The 16332-nt window shown below is 41.4% G+C and overlaps 1 protein-coding gene across 2 annotated transcripts in view; it reads left to right on the top strand.

Annotated features, from left to right (window-relative positions):
* The window catches only part of fbln1 (fibulin 1), a 33127-nt gene extending 17149 nt beyond the window's left edge, over window positions 1-15978 (top strand). For both annotated transcript variants that reach the window (XM_040026231.1, XM_040026230.1), the window contains 3 exons: window positions 2332-2477; window positions 4080-4220; window positions 15416-15978. In XM_040026231.1, the coding sequence (XP_039882165.1) occupies window positions 2332-2477; window positions 4080-4220; window positions 15416-15555 (427 nt within the window). In that variant the 3' untranslated portion in view covers window positions 15556-15978. The remainder of the gene's footprint in view (window positions 1-2331; window positions 2478-4079; window positions 4221-15415) is intronic.
* The last annotated feature ends 354 nt before the right edge of the window (window positions 15979-16332 follow it).

Below are 16332 nucleotides of genomic sequence, written 5' to 3'. Positions count from 1 at the left end.
AAGTTAATTTTCTTGTTTTTTTTTAAAGGGTTTGCTGCATTATATCTGCAAACATATGTGCAAACCAGGCTGTATTTTTGTCTTTAACATTGGCTTAAAAAAAAAAACTGTTAACAATCGCAAACAGCAAAACCTTCAGTCACTAACTACACGTAATATAGAAAGTACTTAGAGTGACTCCACTCCTTCAAATTCCAGTAAGCCAGACTGACACCAGACTTTGCATTGTTACTCCTGCTTCCCAAATGTCACTTACCATTACCAGTGATTTTTTCGTGCACATCTCTTTAGCTCCCGTTGCACAGATTTCCACTGCATACTGCGGGTGCAAACCCCAACACAGACAGACAATTCCAAATGAAGGCTGAGTAAGTGACATGAGAAGAGATGCAGTGGGAAAGGAGAGGGGAAATGTGCACCAGCAGAGATTATAAATAGCTTGACATGCTGTGAGGGTGCTGCCTGAGGGGCTGTGGCTTTTAATAACTGTAAATGCAGATTTCTCAGGTTCCTCCTGTCCCGAACGTTTGGGCTAGTAAGGATGCACTTGGTCCCTGTTGGGGATAGCCTTAAAATAAGAGTCTAGTGGCGTACAGGAGTTTTTTCCTCCCCTTTTGACATTGAGTTATGGGGCTCTGGGCTCTGGCCGGTGGTCTGAACAATTTGCGGTACAGCAACATCACCGCGCACAAAATGAATGATGCCCTGCAGTGTTTGTGTTGGGGCGTTATCAATGTGCTGACTATAAATAATAATTACCAAAAAAATAAAAGGCCCTACACTTGACCAGAAGACTTTCATCCAAAAAAGTCTGTTTTTCTTTCTGGTCTGAGAATATTGGGGTTTTTTCTCCTGGGCTGGGCCACGTGAGGCATGGGGACATGGAGAAGGCGCGCATATGTTCATGTGTGTCCAAGTGTGTGTGCATGACATAAATGCACACATATTCACAAATGAACACGTAGAAGTTTTTTTTGTTTTTACACTGAACTGTAATTACCTTGAACTGATGCCTCTGCTTTGAAGAGCCCATCTGAGTGTAAAAGGGTTAGGGTTGGGGGGGCAGTTCGCTCTAGGTCATTATCTTCTCATAAATTTACTCTCTACCCCAACAGCTTTCACCTCATCCTCTAGAGCCCCACTTGGGTCTTTCTGCAGCTCAGGCCGTGGTATTATAAACTAGGAGAACATTTTGTGGGTTTGGCCCAGAGCAGAGCAAAACCTGGACCCGCCGCTAATTGCTAATTACAAGCCCCTACCCAGTGGTGGCTTGACTTTTTGTCAGGGGCTTCTCTCCTCGCTCTCCATGAAAGGAGCCCTGCAACCCAAGCTTGGGCTTGAGCTTTGAGCTGCAGCAGATAGGTCCCCCGAGGAGCGCCAGAGATCCACGGGCATGACTCACAGTGTGGCTATATGGCTGCCATGCACATTAACTGGACTTATACATGACAACATGGATGTTTTCATAACCCAGTGTAACCGTGTACTGACTTGCCTCCTTTGTTAAACTCAAGCAAGGCTCAGCTTGAGTTTAACATCTTGAATGTCATAATCAAGGCTTTTATTTTGTTCCAAAAGTTCCCAAATGATCACAAGTTTTCAAACTCTTGATTTATGGGGTTGCTAATGCCTTAGAAACCTCTCTAAAAACGCTGTCTTATGTAGCAGACAGGTAGTTAATAGTGATGTTTCAGGTGGCGTTAGCTTTAGGAGCCAGTAGAGGCACTCCAATCCCTCCGACCTGTCACTGATTAGTCTGTGGAATAAACAAAGCCCTAAATAATAGGATGAGAGCTGCCCTGGGGAGAGGCTGGGGAGTTGTCTAGTCATGTGGCTTACAATTTAGGAGTCTTTTAGAACACTCCCTTTCCCCATAAATCCTCCTCAAGAGATTATCTGATGTGAAGCCGGGGATGCTCTGCAAATCCAAATATTTTCCTGAGCAGGTTGTGGATCATTCTCTGAATGTAGTAATTCATTTCCCACACAGCTTGAAATAGTGCATCAGAAAGACATCAATGACAGCACAAGTCTCCACAAGCTACAAAGTTTGACTGCGGCATGAGCCTTAGCCATTGTTGGTTTATTATTCTTCCAAACCACATAGAATTTGAAGAATTTGATTGTTTTCTTGTGCCGAGCGCTACATTCAGTGCCCCTTCTGCCTCATTCAAATAGTGTTTGTGCAACAGCATCGCGCTGCCCTGATTGTTCTAAGGTGGTTAGCTTTAAGCAAGCAGAACCTAAAAGGTCAGAGACTGTGCATGTTTTCTTTTCCAATTATTTTTTGTTTTGTTTTTGGTGGGTAAGTATGTTTGTTCACTTCTTCAGAGCGGCGAGGCTTGAACGGTCTGAAGTTGTTCGCTGTATAAAGTCCTGTCAGCCCAATAACATCGCCTGCGTTCTGGACCCCACACACTCAGTGTCACACACCTTCATTTCCCTCCCTACTTTCAGAGAACTACCAAGGCCTGAGGGTAGGTACATGACTATTCTTTGAATAGTCACACAAAACGCACATAATCCAGTAAATAAAGCACTAAACACAAGAGGGTTTCTTTCTATTTAAAGAAAAAGGTTTTCAATGTGCCGCTAGATCTTGTGGTCTCTGAAGCTAAGCGATTGGCTGCTGTTTTATATACATATCTTCTTATTATTTTCATTCAGCATGTGTCCAAACCTCTTAACTGTCTCCAAACTGCTCAACCCGAGCTGTCTCTCTAATGTACTCATTTCTAATTCTGTCCTCCCTGCTCACTACCAACGCATTAGCATTTACAGCCCTGCCACATCCAGTTTGGCCTCCTGTCTTTTTGTTAAAGTCGCCATCACCAAAATATACATCATTTGGTAAACCATTCTTTTCATCTTTGCTGCTATTCTTCTGTCACAAAATAACCCCTGACACTTGTCTCCACCATGCCTTCCCTCTTCTCTTCATCTCTCATCTGCACTGTGCATTGGGTTGGACTGTGCATTGGCATTTAAACTCCACCTAAAATCTACCTTCACTATCTCCACTCCTTGCCTGTTCCCTTTTACACCTGTCTCCCTCTCATTCACACACATGTACTCTACTTCTACTGACTTTCATTTCCTCCTCCTCTCCTGTTTCACATATGTGTCACACAGATATACAGTTGCCTCGGTCATAATAATAATAAAAAAAAGACCTTAGCAGGTCTTTCAATCCAACCTCAGATGAACAACAACACATACAGTACATTTGATTTAACAGCATGTGGCTGCTATTTACATGTATACCCTCTTAATTCCTTAGTTTTTCACTGCTTCTGCATTTTGGATTAATTTTTATGGAATATAATGATTAATATGTCAAGTGTTTTTGTTCATATCATGTTGTTCTTGAATAATTTTAACACCTATTCTAAACCAGATGATTTAAAAAAAATAAATAATATTATGTCTTGATACACTAAACTGTCAGAGGTGCGTTTTCTTTTTACCATGACTATAAATTTTTTTCTGGACTGGAAGAATTCCTTTAGCATTACCAAGTTTAAAAAATGTTTATCTTTCTTTCCAAATCTAAAGACTTTCTTTTCAGTGTCATTATTATTATTATTATTATTATTATTATTATTATCTTAATTTTATCTGCTTTAATCTCTGAGCTCCCATCAACTGCTTTCTGTACAGTTGTCAGAATCCGTACAGCTGCCTCTGACACCCAAATGAGCTTTTCCATGAAGTCCTCAGTGGAAGACAGTTTTAGCTGGCTGTCCCCAGAGAAGTGCTGCCACATATGTAACAACTGTAATCATTTGCAGGTTGCGACAGCTGATAAGCATCTTTTGGCTGTCATGCAGTGTGTGTTTCAGACACAACCGTTCTCAGTGTCACTTCTTGTCATTCCTCATATGTCCTGAATTGGAGTGTAAAGAACTAGTGCTAAAAATCCTTAAGGTTTCTCTGACTATCATGAACACAAGCACTGTCATCACACACTTTATTGTATTTCTTTAAAAAAAAATTAAATTCAGAAAAAACAACAGTTGGGACCGGCTTTGCACAGCAATCCCACTGTCTTAACTTCTTCTCCCTGAATAATTCATCAGAGATCGTCTTCCTGAGAACAACAGTGCCAGCCTACGGGTCCTATAACTTCGGGAGTTACGATGTCAAGTTTGACATCCTGGAGGGCAACGTGGACAACGCCTTCGACATCATCAAGCGAGTGGAGAATGGGCTGTATGTGGGTGAGTACAGGGTATTTTTTGCTTGTCTGGGTGAACCAATAGCACATTCAGACAAGGGTGACTTTAACGTGTAACACATACCACCCGATGGTCTCTGTGACTGGAAATTGCATTTTCTTTTTGACAAAGGAGGTGGTTTTTCTGACCTCATCTCATTTTGAAATATATATATCTATTTTACAACAAATCAAACGCACATGTGTGCATTTAAAAAGTGCAAGAACAAAACAGCACAAAAATATATCTGCGATGAATGTATTGACATAAGTACATCTGACGCAGCTTGTTATGGTCGTTGCAGCGTGGTGGCATCATGTAGCTGTCATCGTCTTCACGGGGGCTCCTCGTGTCTCTGTGCTCGGCGAGCTGTCCTCTGAGTGGCTCTCTGAGACAGACAAAGGCCTGTTTCTGCCTGACCAAATATTTGGCATCGGTTTTCACAGTCTTGTGGTTAAGCAAAGTACCATTTAATTCACTTATCCATGGCTATGCTTATCCCAAAGATCATTATTTTCCACAATAAGTTATGGTGGCCTGAACGTGCAAGAATAGAGGGCATAAATCTACATTTGTGTGTTCGTATGCATGTGTGCATGATTAATTGCTGTTGACAGGCAATTCATCATAACTACCTGGTCAGTAGCTGCCACTATGCACAAAAAAAAAAAGGATTTGCACAGTTTCAAGTAGGAGCAGCAGATACCATCTCCAGCGGTGTGTAACAACAACACATGTTTGGGTAGAAGCCATTGGTATACTTTAGTGTGGTGGTGACCCAAGGCTACTGGTGGTGTCTGTAGAGGAGCAGAACTGAGCCTTGGCTGAGGGAGGATGAGGGCGTTCTCAGCCCTGAGATGACACATTGTTGGACCTGCTTAGGTGTTTTTGTTTAGTTGGTGTGTTGAGATGCAGGCAGGGTTGGTAGATGAAGTATAGTTTCTTCCTTTTCTCCTTGTTCTTCTTCTCCGAGTGATGGATGAAGGGATGGCTTGTCAGTATGCACATCTGTCTTTACAGAATTAAAGGGAGGGAAGGAGGAGGAGAGAGTGTGTGGCTGTCACTGGTTAAGGCCAGACTGGTGCGAGCACGCAAGTGTTCCTCTTTCATGCACTTGCAGAAACAGATGTGTACTTATCAAATACACCCAAAGACATGGGAGAGAAAAAAAAAACAGTTTATCACCAGCAATAATTCACATAAATTCCTGTAAAACCAATTATAATTATATTGCACTGTCTTGCGAGTGGTGTATTTTTCTTGGAATGCACAACGGTGTAATTCTACATGAACGATAAGCTCTGTTTTGTAATGTGTCATCCACTGTGCACGTCTGTGTGCATGTGTATAAAGAGGGTTTAGGAGAAATTCCCTGTTTATAGCGGTGCTCATTTGCAGGGGCAGCGTGTGTTTGCGCGAGGGAGAGCGAAGAGAGCAAAAGCGTATGGAGAGAAAGACAAAGCGAGAGACTGCAGTTCAGTCAAAGAGGCCGGGAGAGAGAAAATATGTGCAGAAGTAATCCTGGGCGCTGTGCTTCATGTGGTTAAATGTATTGTTCCATTTCCCTGCACTAGGCCTCAGTGTCTCGCCGAGCATTAGAGCACTTAAACTGACGACCACATGAAAGGCCTGTTTGTGAGGAGCCACTTCTCTCCCAAACCCATTGGATGCTTATTGGATGCAGCTCTTGCATGTTAGCACCAGTTGCCCATCACGTATCCAAATTGAGGCCCTGCGCACTGGAACCTTTGGTCACTGACTACTTGCTGTGAAGTGTGGCGTCCATGGTGTGATGAAGGCCCTCTTGGTTTTATTTAGTGGGTTGTGCTGCTGGTGCTTTGGCTCACAGATGCAGCTGTTGCATAACCATTGTGAGGCTAGCTGACGTGTCACTTAAGGAAGCTTAGTTTCCAGTATCTCCAGTGTGTCTCCAACAGTGGTATTACAGCTTGGTGGGATGTGAAGAGTAGCAGACATTGAGGCTCCACTAATGAACAAGTGTGTGAACTCAAACTGACTTCGGTCATTATTTTTGGCCACTTTTTGTGTTATTGAACGGGACAAAAGAGGCAATTAGCAGTCCACAGAATCTGTTGCTAACTCGAAAAAAAGTGATTCTTAAAAAGGTCTGATTGGCTGCTGCTCTTTTCCCTTTCACTCCCTATTTTAAAACCCATCAACTTTAAAAGCGCGCACATGCATGCGGTGTAGCCGTAGACATATGCACGGACGCATACACGCGCAAGCACACACACGCACATGTACAGCACTGGCTGAGAACACACCACAATGTAAGAACCACACCGCTCTTTCATAGTTCCCGGTCATCCATCACTGGCTTCAACAGCTCTGTCACATCTGGATAACAACCCTGATGCATCTGTGCAAACAAAGACATCCCTCAGCACTTGGAAAACATAATCACAACCAATCAGACGTGGACAAATTCCCAGGATGACCACAGCAGTAGCGCGACAGCGACCACACAAAAAAACATCTCTTCAGGTAGACAAACACCAGATTCTCCAAAGTGTTTTATTTGTCACCCGTCAAAAAGTGTTGGAAGCAGTCATTGATTTTGATTAGGGGCAGGTTGTTTGAGTCGGGTTGATGACGGGGTGATTGACTCTGGCAGTCAGCGGGAGGGTAGATGAATCCTGCTTTTAAAAACACTGGCTCGGTGGCTTCAGCTGGAAGCACGAGCGTGGTTTGAGGTGTTAATAAAATGCTGGTAGTTCCCTTGTTTGATTGTCTACCAGCGAACTATCATCCAAGAATGGTCATGCTTTTTCTATCACCACGTATCAAGGCCAGCTCAGAGAGCATGGAAGCGTTCTTTTGACTTTAACTGTTACTGAGAAGGCTTTTCTTCATGTGACCGCTTTAACTATAAGTAACTATACATTCAGCCACAGCTCTTATGCTATGCAATCTCCACTTTCAGTTGACACAGCCAAACCCCTGACCAGGATCCTTGTGTGTAAATCCAATGTACAACACAATCAGTAGCCAACCATTGAATGAACCAGTCACCACACATTTAGTCATGCCTTGGATTTGTTCAAATGACTCCTCTTCATGAGTAATTATTTGTCATGGAAGGATTTTAATGTGCCATTAATCATTGCTGTCTGCATTTCTTCTTCCTTTAAGTTGGAAAAACAGATTTTATTGTGTAGTATTGATGTTTATCTTGCTGGATGGCAACAGATTACGTAATGACTTTGTTTATGAATCACAGCCATGATGTAGAGAATCTGTGAGTTTGAGACGCTGGGGCTAAATTCCATTCCAGTTTGAAAGGCAGGTGGAAATATGCCTTAGTGGTTTATATGATGTCCAGAGATAAATATCTTTCGCACTCCCATTGGCACGATGTTGGCAGCAAGTGAGGTAGCCATGGACAAAGCGCCTCTGTGCAGGTAGTCGTGGTCTTCGATGCTGCCGTCCACAGTGACTGGTGGAATGTGAACCTTCTGTGTGAGACATGACTGCCTCTGAGCCAGTGAAGCCTGCAGCTCTGCCTTGTGGCTGTTGCTGGTGAGAAGCTGAGGACAGCTGTGGAGATAAGCAGACAACACGCCGCTCTGCTTCGAGCGAGGCTGTTATTTGGCTGGATCTTTACACGGCAGCGACCGGCCCACCAGAGTGCGCCAAGCCCACGAAGAATCCCTGTCGGGAGATTACAGTATGGCTAATCAAAACACGTTCTCCTCCACACAGTAATCCCACAATCAAACACACAGCGCTCCGCTCGGGTGGTCCACCGCATTCAAATGTACTGATGAAGAGATAGCGATGCAGCAATGTCAAGCTCGCACAGACATTCTGCGTACCCAGTCAGTAAGTCAAGTTACCAAGACACTTGTGTGAACACATATAGTACACATTGCTTGCAATAAAACTGTCGCAATAATTCATCATGATACACTTATCTCCCCTGCTTTGGTGATCCATTTAATTTACACTCATCATTACTCTTTGCTTTCAAGCACTGTGTTTTTAAGAAAAACCAACTGTGTTTAGTTAACCACTCAATTCCCAAAATTAATGCCTGTTTTTAATCCACGCTCATGATGTGACTTACCCAGATAGATAGCAAAGTGCGCTAAAAGCTCACGAACACACGGTATACTTCAGTTCTAATGCATAATAAAGTGCAATGATTTAAAATGCAAACAGGGGCAGTTTTTCCTCACATACGCTTTTATCCATTTAGTCTACATTCAAGTCTATTTTATGCCCCTGAGCTATGGTTTTTCGCTTTGAAAGGTCAGTTGTAATGTAGTGCAAAGGTTGTGGTAAAGATAATGGTGCATGTTATGTCATCTCAGCTGCTCTGGCCCACAACTGCTAAAACAGAAAGTCCAAGAAAAGAACCAACCAGTTCCCTAAGGCCACTTCAGTGATGTCACAGCCCATGCGTGCCACTGTCCAACAGTGAATCACTGTTAATTGGCCTTAAAATACCAAGCCACACAGACATGGATGGGGTATACATGGGTCCCACTCCCTCTTTGGAGTGGTCAGAGTTGTGTTTGGACAGCCTGACCTGAGTGGCCATCAGTGCACCAGTCAGAAGATAAATACAAAGTCAGACCCTGAGGGGTCTGTACGCTGTCTTCGTACAGTTGATTATCCTGCCGCGCCGGGACATTTGAATGTATTATATTTCAGCCAAACTGAAGGGTTATCAAAACTGAAATTGCTTGTTTTACTAATGGGGTAACAAGGGAGCTAGTTAGCAATTTCTTTGGCTTGCCTTCGAGTTTTTATGGAGAAAACCTTTCAGGCAGTAAAAAAGAGTTATTGAAAAAGAAACCACTCTTTGCTCTGTTTATACAAATGCCAGCAGCTGTGAATCAGTAAGAGATGCACTTGGTACATCAGTGAGAGATCCGGATGATCTCACAGTTACTACAGTGAGGGTGCTCAAGAATGTCCTCCAGTACCCTCTTTGTATACTGGAACTTTGTACAGCACCTGGATGCTCTCCAGGGGTTTAACTGCAGTGAGCATGCATAGCGCCACAACCAGCATGTCATTATACAATACTGCGGTGAAGCCAATGCATACTTTTCATTTGTCTCTGGTGTTAAACCCGTTCATTTTGGATTTTGTCATACACTTCCTTGCTGAGTTGTAGAAACCAGAAAACCCCGAAATTGTACTGTTTACATGTAACCCTTCAATATTGCAGACCTCGTGGCCATGAAGGATGACAAATGCCTCCTGGCATTTGCTTCACTTTGTTTTGGGGGCAGCGTCTCTGCTACTACTGTGTTTATTTAGGACTGTTTTCTTCATGGGAGGCTACTTTATTGTGTGGTGGGATGCTTCTGGAGAGTGGACAAACTGTACAGCTGTTAGGGTTTAGTGTGATGGTGGCTGTTAAAAACCAGTGGGGTCACCTTTGCACCCTGCGGCAGATACTTCAGTGAATTGGAAAGACACCACAAACTTTTCCGGCATTACTTTGCAACTTTGCAACCCAGTCACAGGGCATGCTGTCAGCTGTAGAGGTTTGAAAACCTTCCCGTATTTATTTATATGAATCTCAGGTGGCATTGCAGCAAATCAAAGTCAACCTGTTATGTGGATGTTGGCCTTTTGCCTTATAGCTTGGAAGAAATGTTAAAGATGCGTATGTGGTTGTGGTTTCACCTCAGGTTCGCTGTGAGTGCGTTGAGGCCCAGCTGTTAGCTGATGCTTTGCCTTCACTGAGGATACCACTGTGCTTTTGATGGGAAGCTCACGGAAACACAAAGTCATCATGTTGGGATTTCGCTGAGGCTTCCGAGAGGTCATGTAAAACGACTACGGTATCACGCTACTTCGTGCAGAGTTGGGCGCTTAAGCCCACAGTGTAATGACATAATGACCCTTTCTTGTCCTCAAGGTTCACAAAAAATAGTTCACATGAGGTGTGCAAGATAACTGTGGCACATCTTATATAGATGAACATATATAGGATTAAAAGAAATTCCAAAATCTGAAGCGAGGAACCCTGAACCATGGTTCATGTTTCTTTTCAAATGCTCTGAGAAAACTGAAGGATTTGGACGAGCCATTGCAAAAAGTCCGGACAGCACACTTTTGCACTCTGCATGTGCTAATTAGACCACAAACAAATTTACAAAACTCTAATGGGGCCGACACACATACCACATAGCCTTGTTTAGATGCCTTAAATAAATTTTAGTTTAGTCTCTGTGTTTTTGTTATTTATTTATGTGGTAAGATTTTTTTGGTTTTACTTTTCACGGAAACCATCCTCTGGAGTTTTAATGGAAAACTTAACCTCAGCTGGCCCTGATTATAAGTGTTTAGCTGTAATTAGATATAGGCCACAATTAATGCAATAATAACATTTTTTAAAAATGCCCTTAATGTGGACTTAAACCCATCTGTCCTTGCGGTGGTCCATATTGTGCTCATAACAACTTACTCATCTTCATTGCATGATTGCTCATCCCAGGACGGAAGCTTTTGATCAGATCTCGTTTGATTTAAGCAAATGAGCAAAGAATGAACCTTTGCACTGATTAACTCCACTGGCATTGCATGCCATCTCAGCTGGCTTATGTCTGAAAATAATTTTCCAACTCAAAATCCAATCTCTTTTTCCATGTCAGTTATTTTCTTAATATTGCAGCTGTTGTTAGGTTTAAGAAAAGGTTAGTTCTCTCTGACAACGCTAATGGTTTGGAAACAATAAAATCTCAGACCCGGGCCCCTTTAGTGTCACTACGCAACAGAATCCCAAAACACTAAAACAAGGGGCAACCCTGGTAGAAGTGGGCCCCATTCCACACTTCTCCAAGTGCTTATCACCAGAATCTGCTGGAATCTGTTGTGTGCCCACATTCCTGGCTCAGAGAAGGACAAGAGAGCAAAATAAAGTGACAGAGAGAAGGAGAGACGCCAGTCTAAGTTCCTATAGCTTGCCCCTCCCAGAGTTAAAGATCGATTCCTGGAGAAATGCCTCCATGGCTGTATCGCGTGACTGCAACTGCTCCCCTCCATCAAACACATGGGACTCATTTAGCCTTGTGGGCCACAGTGATGGTGCCACAAACGCCAGCCCCCCTCAGGAAGGGAAGAGAAGGGAGGGAAAAAAAGGCGAATATGTGAGTGGGGGGCCATCATACAATGCCAGTGTCCCACAGGACCCAGTGCATGGCTCATAATGGATCATCATTTGCCCTGTAGTGAATGACAACCAAATGGATTTTACTGCCTTTTTTTTTTACAAGTACCACAGGAAAGAGCCTCATAATTCATAGTGATCTAGGCAGTGATCTGTCATTTTGATCCATGCTGAGTTAAACTCTTGAGTCATCCTACTAAAGGCTTTAACATGTTACTGACTCAGATGAGTATGAGAAGCAGAAGTAAATGGGGAAAAAGAAAGAGGGCGGCTGAAGGTGTGATAGGAGGACAGTGTGGTGATTGTGCTGCCTGACTACACCACCGATAGCTGTTCAAACAGGCCAGAGCTAAAATGTCCCCAGCCCTCTGCAGAGAAAAGTCTGTTGACAGCTTGTGTAAACACTGGCATTTTTCCCCCCTCTAATCGCATGTTCACTTAAAAAGAGCACCCAATGAATTCCATGGGGATTCAGTAATGCTCTGTTGCAGTATGTTTATTCTTCCATCTGTTTTACCATGATATCACTGTGTCTTCTGTTTATGGGGTTGTTCATTGGCAGATCTTTGGCTCATTAACAGCACAGGTTATTTGAAACTCATCTAAATTGATCAGCTGATGCCAAAAAAGTAGGGAAACGCATTTTAAGCAATAAATACTATTCAATATTCATTGATGATTACTTCACTGTTCTTTAAAGATCGACCCAACTTCCAGCCTCCACTCTATTCTCAATGACATAGTTTTGATAGAGTTGTGATATGTTAGCTTTGCGTGCGGTGGTTTGAACTGTGCCTCACTTTACTTTGTTATTCAGAACTTTTCATTTGCTATAGTGATCTTTAACTATAAATATTTGTTTCTACAGTAGCATCTATTACCATCACGGTGTCTGGTAGTTAACATGCTCTGTTTTTAATAGGTTTGCTGGTCAATATCTAGGCCAAAATCTCAAGACAGAAAACAAGTCACATACACACTTTATAATTTATTAATCGTTGCATTGTGAGAGAAAAGGAGGGAGAGAACATAGAATCTCTGCATATTCAGTTTGACTTTTTGTTTTGAGTTGACAGGCCTGATTGCACAGACAGTGAAGAATAGGAGCTAAAAAACTCCCAAATCTGTTGCTCAAAAGCCTGATTAATGAACAGTTAAATATTTCCTACTGAAGAAACATCTATTGATTCATCCCTTTTTTGTGGATGGATCAATAGATCTCAGTCAGTGGATGGTAAAACATAAGGTATACCCTAGACGTAGAAGTTAACAATCTAGCACACTGGACTGTGGGCAGAAACTTTTTACTACATTTTACTACAGGGAATAGTGTACACCATTAGTATTAATGAAAATGCACTGGCTGGTTTGAATTATATTTATCCGATAGATTCCCATTTTTTTGTATAAAAAAGTCTTCTTCACAAATGAAACCTAGTCATGGAGTTCCACAAGGTTTTGTGCTGGGTCCAATAGTTTTCATTTAATACATAAAACCTTTAGTAGATATAAAAAAAATACTACAAAGTTTGTGTCGTTCAAATGATAGTCATCTTTGTTAATGAAGCCAAACGGCACAAATCAATTATTTAAACTGCAGACATGTCTTAATCACACAGGAAGTGATTTGCAGTGATGGGGTGAGCCCCAGATTGTAGATACTTAATGATATTCTCTGACTGCGAGTCCCAACAAAAAATTAACCACTGACAATGCAAACTGAGTGGGTCCTGAATTAAAACTTTCTCAACTTGAAGGGAAGGAGTTGAACCCACTACCTGTGAGAGCAAATAATATCATTGATTAACACGTGACAGTTGATTGACTTATACATTAGAGGGTTATATAACCAGGGAACCACAGAATTGCTTCCTGTGTACATGTCCCTTTAAAAAACATAAAAACCTGTATTGTTTTAAAGTTATAAATCCAGACAAATTAACAAAGTTTTATACTACTGTGAGGAATCTTGGAGTCATTTTTGTATAGGATATGACACATTAATCAAATATCTAGGTCTGCCTTCTTTCATCTACACAGTTTTGCTAAAATTTGAAAAATCCTGCTGTAATACTACTCTTTCTAGGCAGGACTATTGTAATTCCTTATCATCAGGATATTTTAAAGTGCCCCGAAAAGCTTGCAGTTGATCCAAAGTACCCCAGTGAGAGCACTTCTAGAAGGAAAGATTATACATCTCACATATTAGCTTCTCTTCACTGACTTACAGTTAAATCCTTTTTCTTACATATAAAGTCCTGAATGATCCTACCTTAAAGACCTCATAGTATTATACTATCCCAGTAGACCACTTCAATTTCAGGCTGCTGGCTTACTAATGTTTCCTAGACTTTCCAAGAGTAGAATGGGAGGCAGTTTTCAACTGTTCGCCCTGTGTCCCATGGAACCAGCTCCCAGTTTGCATTTGGGAAAGACACAAGTCAAGTCAAGTGGCTTTATTGTCATTCCAACCACGTGCAGTGGTACAGTACACAGTGAAATGAGATAACGTTCCTCCAAACCATGGTGCCACATATGACATATAACAGACAATAAGCACCGGAGTACTTAAGGTGCAATGTGCAAAAATTGCAAACAAAACAAAACAAAGACAGTGCAACACCATACAGAACAGAATGATACAGACACAAGACAGTGCAGACACAACAGTGCAATAGAAATGTGCAAAAGACTGAGAAGTATGCAAAAAGCAACTTGATGTATGAAGGTGTGCGTGCTCAGGATGCTCTCTATAGTCCCTCTGTAGAAGGTGGTGAGAATGGATGGTGGGAGATGGGCTTTTCTCAGCTTCTGTGGGAAATAGAGATGCTGTTGGGCCTTCTTAGTTATGGAGCTGGTATTGAGGGGCCAGGGGAGGTTCTCCCCCAGGTGGACACAAAGGAATTTGGTGCTCTTGACAACTCTTCACCAGTCCATTAGCTGTTGTACCTCCTCTCTGTATTCTGACTTGTTCTTGCTGATGAGACCCACCACAGTCGTGTCATTGGCGAACTTGATGATGTGGTTCGAATTGTGCATTGCTGCACAGTCATGAGCAGAATTAACTGTACTTTTAAATTAGGTTTAAGACTTTGATTTTTGATAAAAACCTATGGGTTAGAAACTTAAAGGTTTAGTATGCTAAGGGACTTCCCTCAGCTTTCAGGTTCTACCCTCACCCCTGAATAAGTCATGACAGATGGCTGGCCCTCCTTGATCATGGTTCCACCACATGTCTCTTCCTGTTAAAAGGGAGTTCCTCCTTCCTACACTTGCCAAGTACTTGCTCATAGGGGATTGTCTGATTGTTGGGTTTTCTCTATAATAATATTATAGGGTCTTTATCTTACAATATAAAGCATCCTTGAGACAACTGTTTTTGTAAATTAGTAGTTTATAAATTCAATTTTGACTAAACTTCATGTCCTAAGACTCTAGATGTGTATAACCATAGTATGCTGCAAATTCAGTTATTGAAGTTGGAAGAAAATAAGCTTGAAACTCAAAAATATGTTCTAAGCTATTATGCAACCTGTCTAGACAGATAATTTAAGGATATGCAAGGCTGACAGAGCTATCAGACATGTGAAATTAACGACTGAAGAATGGCTAGTTAAAGCAAGCTGTGACTAGCTTGTGACTACATGTTACTGTCTTTTCACTTTTGCTGGTAAATTACAAATACAATCACAAACTGTCCTTAATTGTAGTGAGGTAAGAGCAAACACTTTGATCCTCAACACTATAAACCCAAACTCTCCAGAGCTAGATATCACTAGGGTGAACAAAGACACCATATTTAAAACACACAGAACTACATAAATAATGACAAAAAGACTCCACAATGACAACAGTTTCTTTGAGGAAAATTATTCTGACTGATTGTAGCTCCTTAAGATAACCAACTCTCAAGCTTCTGAACAAAATAATTCTTTTTTTGTTTATTGAGATTATTGAGACATGTCATGATACAACAAGTAGTCTTGCTTAGCACGGATCTACACATTTAGCCATACTACTTTTTCTCATTCATCTTTGTCTTTTCCAGGTATTGTTCGCCAGGTGAAGCCTCTGATTGGTCCAGCGATGACAGTACTCAAGCTATCTATGCGCAACCTGACAATTCAGGGCGACTCTGGCCATAACATCGTCAACGTCCATGTGTTTGTCTCAGAGTTTTGGTTCTGAAAATGTCAAGATTTTACCAACAATCACAATATAAGACATCCATTGTCAACACTGTACACATTGGTTTTGTTATATCAATGGACATATCAGTGTTGAGGTTTTAATGTTATGTGTTGACTATGGAATTGCTTTTGACTGTTGCTGAGATGAAATGCTCCTAGCTGCTTCTGAAAAGAGCAATACACTTTGTTTTGATGACAAGCTCAGCATTATGTGCACAAATATGAAGAAACTTTATATTTTAAAAAGACTTTTTTAATTGAAAGTGCATGCATTTGGAGAGGCCGTTAAAGGATATGGTGATTGCATTCAGCCATACTCTTTTCATGATGTTTAAGCCTCTGTTTTTAAAACACCTACCTTTCCTTTCCTACTGTGCACAAACTTTTTTAAAGGAATAAACATTATTTTTTTGTTACAGTATTTGTTATATCTGTTGTTTTTTCCTGATAACATTTGAAGACCAAAATTGTTTGTTATTTTAACAGCTTTGGTTCAGTCCTTTTTCCTATCCTTCATCATGTTTGGCATTGACATACCCAACACAGTTTTAATGTAAAACAAGGTATGCAATGCAAAGTAATTTAAAATTGCTTTACTAGCTTAACATAGTATACCAACTGTAGTATAAATATTATTTGGGCTCATGTCATTCAAAGGCTCACTACTGTCTGTTTTAATACAAGTAATCCATAAATGTTAAGATCTCAGAAACAGATGTAAAGACTGAAATAAAATATATTATAAGGCAGAATTCACACATGGAGATGAAATTGA

The sequence above is a fragment of the Simochromis diagramma genome, unplaced genomic scaffold, assembly GCF_900408965.1.
Source record: "Simochromis diagramma unplaced genomic scaffold, fSimDia1.1 OVJJ01000293.1, whole genome shotgun sequence".
Lineage (NCBI taxonomy): Eukaryota > Metazoa > Chordata > Actinopteri > Cichliformes > Cichlidae > Simochromis > Simochromis diagramma.
Note: the sequence above shows the minus strand (reverse complement) of the source record. Positions and strands in the feature narration are given on the sequence as shown.